This window comes from Rhinolophus ferrumequinum, chromosome 6 (genome assembly GCF_004115265.2).
Source record: "Rhinolophus ferrumequinum isolate MPI-CBG mRhiFer1 chromosome 6, mRhiFer1_v1.p, whole genome shotgun sequence".
Taxonomy (NCBI): domain Eukaryota; kingdom Metazoa; phylum Chordata; class Mammalia; order Chiroptera; family Rhinolophidae; genus Rhinolophus; species Rhinolophus ferrumequinum.
The window spans coordinates 18,518,739-18,528,123 of record NC_046289.1 but is presented as its reverse complement, the minus strand read 5'-3'; the positions used below and the strand labels follow the sequence as shown (position 1 = coordinate 18,528,123).

At 40.1% G+C, this 9,385-nt stretch overlaps 1 protein-coding gene across 2 annotated transcripts in view; it reads right to left on the bottom strand.

Moving 5' to 3' along the window:
• Positions 1 to 229: 229 nt before the first annotated feature.
• STON2 (stonin 2) overlaps positions 230 to 9,385 on the bottom strand; it is a 128,407-nt gene continuing 119,251 nt past the window's right edge. For both annotated transcript variants that reach the window (XM_033109591.1, XM_033109592.1), the window contains 2 exons: positions 7,568 to 7,770; positions 230 to 6,053 (listed from right to left, as the gene is read on the bottom strand). In XM_033109591.1, the coding sequence (XP_032965482.1) occupies positions 5,970 to 6,053; positions 7,568 to 7,770 (287 nt within the window). In that variant the 3' untranslated portion in view covers positions 230 to 5,969. The remainder of the gene's footprint in view (positions 6,054 to 7,567; positions 7,771 to 9,385) is intronic.

Below are 9,385 nucleotides of genomic sequence, written 5' to 3'. Positions count from 1 at the left end.
CAGGGGTGTCCAAACTGCGCCCCGCGGGCCAACTGTGGCCCACAATCCATTTTTAATTGGCCGGCAGCAAATTCCAAAAATACATTTAGTTTCCTTAAATAAACCAGGTGAGGCAATACGTACTTCACCTCGAGTGAGTGGCCCGGCCGTTTGTGTATTTTACCGCATATGGCCCTTGGTGAAAACCGTTGGAAAAAGTTTGGACACCCCTGACCTCATATGGCCCTTGGTGAAAACCGTTGGAAAAAGTTTGGACACCCCTGACCTAAGGGAACAATTAGTCCAACTTCCTCACTTTTTTAGCTGCAGTTACTGAAGCCCAATTGGGAAAACAGCAAGTCACTTAAATCGTGATTGTATCCATGATTATGTCCTTTAAAGATTCACAGAAACCCCAATTTTATCCCAACAACCCTCAGTGTCCTTTGCTCTTAGCTCCCCTTTGAGAATCTGGCTGCTAGCGTAGCACCTTGACCAGAGTAGACACTTCATAAGTACTTGTTGAATTAATTAACCATTGTTTATCTCTGCTATGCAATCTTTTATTTTTCCTAGAACTCCTTACTTTTAAGGGATGGCCTCTAGTTCAAGCATTTTGAGGTTTGATGGCTAGTGCTGTCTCTGTCATCTCCCTATAATCTCATTTATATTCAATATGAATATTTTTGCATATTGGAATTCTATTTTTTGAGTCTGTTCTTTTATAGCTTTTCATTACATACAATTGCTATCAGCTTCTTTCCAGTCACTACCAAGCATATTACTATGTATGAATGATTTCTTTACAGCTCTGGAATTGCAAGTTCAGAGATAAATTTTTTCCCCTTCAAATTCTGACTCCCGGTCAGAATTGCTAAGGCACCCTAGAAGATATGTAGAAATTCCATATTCCTGCTTTAGCTAACAAATGGGAAAATATTACTGATACACACATTTATTTTCTACATTTATAACTGTCTTATACACCTTGTTCACTTGTAATTCCTTAAATACATAAATATGAGTCAGAAAATCCAAAGCAAGTTTCATTTACAAAGAGAATAATTAAGAAATGGTGAAGAAATGGTGATTTGTCGGAACTGGTGCCTAGACATTGGTAATGTGTAGAAAACATTGTTAGGGGGCCTACCCGGTGGCTCCGGGGGTTGGAGCACCATGCTCCTAACGCTGAGGTCATTGGTTCGATTCCCACATGGGCCAGTGAGCTGCACCCTCTACAGCTAAGATTGTGAACACAGCTCTCTCTGGAGCTGGGCTGCCATGAGCTGCCGTGAGCAGCTGACTGGCGGGAGTGCAAGGCTTACAATACCAGCATGGGCCAGGGAGCTGTGTCCTACACAACTAGACTGAGAAACAATGGCTTGAACCAGAGTGGGGGGAGGGGAGGTGGAACAAAGGTGGGGTGGGGGGAATGAAAACATTGTTGGAACTTGGTGAGAATGCCATGACTAATTTTATATAAAGAGCTGTCATGGTTTAGATGGAACTTGGTAGTGAAGTGTCAGAGATGATTTGTTTTCTAGATGATATTTTCTGTGGATTCAATACTGTTTTTGGTCAGTTTTGTTTCAATTTTCTCTTAAATTGCATTCTTAATATAATCTAAACTGTAGATCTGCTAGGACTAACTTATCACCATCCTTTGTAGAAGAGCTAAGGTTACCATTCCCAACGGGGAGAATTTCTAAAAGTAGGCTAGATGGCAGTGCTTCCTACTCAAATCAATTTAATATTCCCGAGGCTTTTAAGAACAAAATTCAGATCATTCTCTGCCTTCCCACCACTAAACTTATTCTGTGACTTAAAAGCAGCTCTGAAATCATGATTTCATTTTACGAGTTTTAGCCTTATCTCAGACCTCCATCTTACTGTGGTGACAAAAGAAATACACAGTAACATTGGTCAGTGGTTACTATTGTGGCAAAAAAAAAAAGACCTAGCATACCAAGACTGGCTGTGCTCTCCACCAAATGCTTTCTTCTCCCACTGAACATCCAATGGGCAAGGCTCAGACTCCTCACAGCTCTGACTTGCAGGAACAAAACTGAATCAATAATCTTGACTATGGACAGCATCTGTACTGCTGTATCTTTGGGCACAACAATGTTTTTTCAACATGAATAAAATACATTATAGTTTAAATTCAGCTGCACATTAAGTGTTGACAATTATCATTAGTTGACAGTGGAGGCAGGAATGAAAAGAAAGAGATATTATTTGAAGTCTTCCAGGGAATAAAAGCAAGTTGGCTTGCTTTAATATAAGTATTTGACGATAAGTAAGAGTTAAACAGTCTTAGAATTTCAGGGTCAATATTCATTGGGCAAACATGTATTGAATACGTAGTAATTTCCCTTTATTTCATTAACATATATTTGTCTCACCAGCAAGGATTTAAGGTGGCTGAACCTATTATATTCCAAGCTTTTTACTAAGTACTGGAAACAAAAAATAAGATACATTCCTTGCCTTCATGGATCACATTTCTTGGGAATGTGAATTTCTAGGGAAGTAAACTCCTGCCTTCACCCACTCACTGGATTTGAATAGAAACTCCTCTCATTTCAAAAAAAAAATATTTTACATAAAAAATGTTCTCAAGGGTTATGAGCCCTGCCAATAACGCAGGAAGGTAGAGAAGGGTGATAAAACCAAATAAAAAACAAACAAACAAAAAAAATCCCACTGTCCAGAATAATATTTAATATAAGTGAAATGCAAAATGTTTACAAGAGTGGCAAAGGGGATTTAACGCATCCCTCACGAAATTCCTCATATTCTCTTGTTTGACATGTTATAATGAGGACTTTTCTAATCTTCTTACTATGAAGTCACAAAGTAAGCCACTAGGCTCAAAAGAAATTACAGCTGTTGATATGTGACATCTAGTTAATTTTCTAATAGAAATACTATGCACTGGTAAAATGAATTAACTTTTAATATTTTCACATTATTGATAACACAGACATGGATTATTTGTGACCACACACACAAAATCCAGCGTGACAGACGTAGAATCTGCACATGAAAAAGGTAATTTACCCAGTTGTGTTTTGTATGTAGGCTATTAAGGGCTGAAAATATATAGTGTTACATTCTCTAACCCCTAAATGCTACCAATAATCAGTTTCTCCAAGACAGTAGAAGGAAAACACATTTCATGAGATCAAGGTGGTAAGTTTTTCAAGATTAATAATAATTTGCTTGCTGAATGCATAGATAGCATGAAAGGGATATGCCAAACCCTTGGTTTTTAAAAAAACAAAACACGTCCAAGTGAAAGCATGAAGACAGTGAGAGTTAACCAAGGGGGAGGCAGGTGAGGAGTGGTAGGGGTGTCCAAGAAGTAGTACACATGATGCTAGCAGGCGAGGCAGAGATCTTGAGAGGCTGTCCAGATGCTAATCTTCAATAAGAAAGGTACCAGAATGACCTTCGCTTTGCCAGCTCTTCAATTCATTTCGGTGTTTCAATGAGGAATCTCATATGCCTTTAGTACAAAAGGGGATGGGCTATGCCTTGGAGCCCTCACTTGATGAAGACCTCTGGGGGACCCCACTGTATTTCAAAGAGCATGAAAAACCACTTATCAAAGAAAAAAATAACTAGAGTTACAGAGTACTATTACTACTGAAACTAAACCTACATGTAGAAGGGATCTTGGTAGTCATCCAGCTCAAATCCACTGTAAGAGACCTTATCACAGCATCTGGAATAGATGACTATTTTAACTTTGTTTGGGCATTTGCAGCAGCAGAAAATTTTACTGCTTGAGTCTATCCCTCTTTAAAACAATTCTTATTAGAAAACATTTTCTTATATTGAAGCAAACATCTGTCATTTATAAAAGTCCCCTTTGTTCCTATTTTTGCCCTTTGAAGCTACACAGAATAAGTCTAATTCTTCTCCCTTTTTAGAGCTCAACAGAAATTTCAATGCAGCTATCATACCATTTTCTCCTTTTCTGCACTCCCTTTCCAGCTGTACCTTCTGTTCTTCACGGGATCTAGTCCCCTGTTCCTTATTTAATCAGACCCTTTACAACTCTGGCCACCTGCCTTTGGACACAATCAATTTATTAATGTTTCTCTTAACACATGGTACCCAGAATGGAACCCAACCCTCCATCCAGATGTAGACTTACCAGTGCAACATGCAGGGCTCCCTGGACCTCTAATACCACAGTTTGAATGCATTACCTTTGTGAATAACCACAATATACTCCTGATTCAAAATTGAACTTCTATTTCCCGAAGAAAATGCTTCTTCTACATGAACTTCTGTGAAACCAGTACTTTCTATCACCCTTCCCATCAACACACACATATAAACACACACCTCCACAAATACACACATACGTACACCACTCTCTACTTAGAAGGTTGCATTTTAAAAAAAACTCAGAATGTAGTTTCTCATTAATGCCTGTTCAATTTCATCCTTTTAGTTTCAGTCTTATGCTTACGTATTTCAAAAAACTGTAATGATTTCTATAGCTTAGTGTCAGTACATAGTTAGAATTCAATGAATATTCATCGAATAACTTAATCCCGAATCTGCTCGTCAATAGACTGGATACATGTCTTTCTATGTCATCTACAAATCTGCTAAGCGTGCTTTCTGTCCTCTGATTCAATTTACATGGCGAAATAGAAAGGCAGATAGAAGCTGCCTTTAAATTACTAAGCAGGTGTCCCCTTTGGGATGGCTGATGTAGTTCCTTGTATAGTAGAAAACACCCAAGTACAAATAAGAAGCAGAGGTCTAGAACGTAAGCAGGAAGGGATGAAGGGAAAGTAGAGTGCTTGTCCCAGACTCTTGGAATCAGGGGTCAATGTGCCCAACGTTAGAAAAACATGGCTTTCCCCCATCTCTACCCTAGAGTCTTCTGCCTTTTAGATCTATTACAATACTGTAATTATTAAACCCTGAATTTCTGGGAAAAGGTCATATAAGCTTAGCTTTGCCACAGCTTTAATCATCTTTTCAGCATACACTTCCTGTAAAGTTTGAGTTAAAGAGATATGCACTGTCAATTGGCTGTGAGGTATAAAAAGAGCTCCTAAATGCCCCTGACAAATGCCTGAGGTATTCCACATAGATATATAGGTATATATCCATTTATTTCAGGAATCAGAAATGGCCTACCTTTTTCAATGTGAATTTGGGAATTCACTGAGATCGGAGCTCTCTCCTAAATTGAGTATACTTTTACCACTAATGTCTCTTTTCTCCAGAATGAAGAAAAATAAACTCAAATTTGCTTTCCCTTCAACAGCCACCCTTCGCAGAATATGGGGCTAATCTTAGAGATCCTATTGTGCCTTTTTTCCTTTGTCAATTGTGACTCAGAGTGGTGAACCCTGTGACTGAAACCTTAGAGAGATGGAAAAAGTGTTTCCATCAACACAATATAGAACCAAGAGAGAAATGCCTCGAAAACTGCTACTGCATAGTGTGACTATTTTAAGAATGGAGACACCTATGAAAGGACTAGTAGACCCAAAGAAGAAATTTGTTTTGTACCTTTTCTGAACCTTTTCTAAAGGGAGTGACAGAGATGGGTTCTTAATTAATTAACTTCTCAAGACTGTGTTTTCTAGAAACTCATGTAAGTGACATAAGACCATCAGAAGGAAATCATGCCAACACCAAAGTAGGAGGCTCTTTTCCTGACTCTGGGAACCACAACAAACCACACCCAAGTGCTATGAGCTAAGCAGAGCGGAGAGAAGGAGGCGTAATTAACGAGCTCCAAAAGTCAGGTGAGCCAGGTGCTTCAGGCACATCAGAGCCTCTCCAAAGCAACCACCTCAGGGTTTCCTGTTAAAATGGAGATAACCACAAACAGGAGGGTCCAGTACACTGATCCCAAGGTGGAGGAGTCATGGCAGGTACTGACTTGAACTTCAGCTATTCGGGAAGACATCCTATGGGGACTCGGGTCAGGCCCCGGCAGTAGGGCCTCATCACTGGACCCCACACTCCCTGGGAGTTTCCATTTCATCTCCTTCAAAGTCTGGCTTCAAACTCTTTTTCTGCTCAATCTCCACCTGCCAAGAATAAAAGTTGGAGAGAAATATCAGAAAGAAAAGTATCTCAAGAAATAAATAACCGAAGAGAATACCTCAGTAGGTATAGATTCTTTGTCAATGTTTTGGGCTTTAGCCACCCTGGAATCACTGGCCCTACGTGTATTATGATTCTCTCTTTGCACGTTCTCTTTGCTTGGTCTCGAATTCCCTCTCCCTCACAGCCCACCTGGAAAATTCTTATTCTTTGCTTTGCGCAGTGGCTCAAAAATCACCTCTACTATGAAGCTATTCTTGACTCGTTAGGTAGAGTTAGGCGCCGTCCCTCCATATTCCCGCGGTACCCAGCACACTACACCACACGCTCCATAGGAGAAGGGCTGGCCCTATTCACTACTGCAGCCCAATAATGTAGGCATACGGCAGACAATGACAAGGTTTATCAAATGAATGAATTCCTTTGCCTTTGGTTGTTGACACTCTCCATTACATTTGCTCTTTAAAAAGTCTCCAAACTGGTAAGTATTGCTGTGGTTACAGTTCTACCTATATCTTCTGCAAAATACTGTAACTGTAATTATAAAGGGATGAATCAATTAATCTTGCCTTGAAAGTGACACACTTCAACTGAAACCTTTTGTATGTCAGATAGGGAATGTTTCTAGAAGGGAGTTGCATAATTAAAGCTGTTCCCCTCAACAACACTTTGGATGTTTATGACACGGGAAACAATTCCAGACAGAAGAGTCCACCAGGGTCCTATTTGAGGAAAGTGCTATTTTTTTTCTGGCCACAAGATGGAGGATTTGTTCTTCTTGGTAGATCACACAACTAAGGAAGCAATTAGACAAAAAAATCATCGTATAAATCTAAGGCTATTATTAAGAATAGAAAATTATTAAACTACTTCACAAAATCCTTCTTCGGTAACCTCCATTTTCCATCTTTGGCATTTAATCTCCTTTTGAACTTCTAACTCCTCAGGATATAATCACCGTTCATGTCAGAACACTCCCAGTTCGGTTTCCTCCTTGCACGGCCCTAATCCAATTACAGTTATGATAGCTGGTTTGGCTTTTGAGTTTTGTCCTGTTACAGCCCAGTGACCAGGTCATCTGAGTCCTAACTTCACTCAGATCCACTCCATCGCCTTCTATAACTGAAATAATATGCTTTGGGTTAGCCGTTCCTGACACTCCCCTCCACTTCCTTCTATGATCACTACTCTGCAACATATACTATCATGACTGAGTAGCAATAACCCCTTTACCCCATTACTCATGTTTATTGCTGCTGTTCATGATGATGGAAACACATTCTATTCTCCTCTTTCATCAGCTTCTTTCCCCCACTCCCAACCTTTCTCTTGCCCACTAGAGAGATTACTCATTTACATCAGAGCAGACTCATTCAAGGCTACGTACAACGGTGAACCTCCTCCAAGGCAGGCACTGCTAAGAGGAATGAGAGGGGCAGAGGGTACAGGGGTGAACAGATGGAGTTGGAAACGTGTGCCAGGTGCCTCCCCAGGCTACCTTGTAGCTGTAGTGTGCGGAATAATTGACCCACTTCCTGACGTCAGTCTTGTCTTCCACGGAGATGGATCTTACAGCAGCTTTCGAGGCAGAAGTTGTGGGCATGCTGAACTCGACATTCACGTGACTGGCAAATCTGGAAGGCACTTCCTGGTCAGAGCCAAGTTCAAGGTGGCAGAAGAAACAGTGCGGGTGACCAGAAGCTATGAAACAAAGACGAAGAAGCTAGAGATCAGGTTCTTTGTGGAGAAAGTGGAAGATGAGCCACCTCAATAACAAATAAGGCCTGGAAGTCTTCCAGAGGTTTCAACACTGAGCAGAGGATTTACCTCAGCAGAAATCACACGACATGTGCCTGAGATCCTTCGATATAACACTATCTGAATATATCAATAGTAGCCGGTGTCCTAGCCATCAAAACCATGGCCTGAGAAACAGAGGCTATTCTGCCAGCTCGGGTCTGAGTGATATGTGAACACAGCACAAATACTAAGAAATAGGGGCTATCGATTAGCAGAAAGGAATGAAAGAGATCAGCACTTAGCACCTAATAAAACATCAGTGACAGCCACCTAGAGCAAAATCATTGATTTCCTTTGAAAGATGAATTGAATTTTCTTAATAGCATTTCCTATTTAAAAAAGAAAATGTGTTTGGCATGCTTCTAAGGGTGAAGGCATGAATCAACGACAAAGCCCATATAAACAGCACATTTTTATTAGGGAAGCATAGGGTCCACTGGAGAGCACACACAGACTAAAGTCAGGATAGCTGGGTACGACTTCCAGCTCTCCTGCTACGTGGCAGAGACCCCACACCTAAGTCCTTTATTCTCTTCAGGCCTCAATCCCTTATCTGTAAAGCGGGGGAGTTGGAAAGTGGTAGGAAAGCGTGGCCTGGACAATGCCAAGCATAGTCCCTTCCTGTTCTTTAATTCCACAAATCTACAGCTAGTTCTACTATATTTTGATGGCAAACTTAAGGTTTGATTTGCATTTGAGAATTCTGAGATATTTGAGGGAAAAGAGTTAGAGCTTATTTCTGAGACGATAACTGTCGTCGTCATTCGATCTGATGTAGGATCCATCTGTTGAGCACACTGTACCAGCTACTGTGCTAAATGCTTCATGCAGATTCTCTCACTGCCTGTTCATAACAATCTCTTGAGGTCATAGTATTACATTATACGAGAAAGTGGCAGAGCTAAGAACTGAACCCAGCAGTCTGACTCCAATTTGTTTTAAGCACTTCATCTGAGAGCCCAAGCCGCAAGACCAGGTTTGCAGGGGGATGAGGGCTGTAGAGGAAGTCAGCTGTAAGAAGCCCCTTACAGCTCTCTGTGGATAAACAATGTTACATGGCTTTGATTTCATTATGTATCTGAAGCAGCCTTTAGTTATCTGAATTTTCCCAAATAAACAATTTCAATTTCCTTTATTGGTCTGGGCAGGAATTTTTAATCTCAGAGAATGAGGCCATACACACCCTCTCTCCAAGGAAAACATTACAGAGTGAAGTATTTGTTTTGCTGTGTTTCACATATGTGAGATATTTCAATGGTTATTTCTAATGAGTAATACTCAGGGAAATTAATTGAAAATTTGCACTGGTTTTAGAAAAGGAATTTAAATAAGATACATATAATAGTAAAAATGACATTTTTTGAAAATGAATCCATTCAATTTTTTTTAAATCGCGTACCACAGATATAATTATATAGCCGTTATATATTGAACATTTATTACAGGCCAGAGACTGCTAAACACTTAAAAGCATTGTCTAATTTCATTCTTAATGAGCTGGATATTAATAACCCTA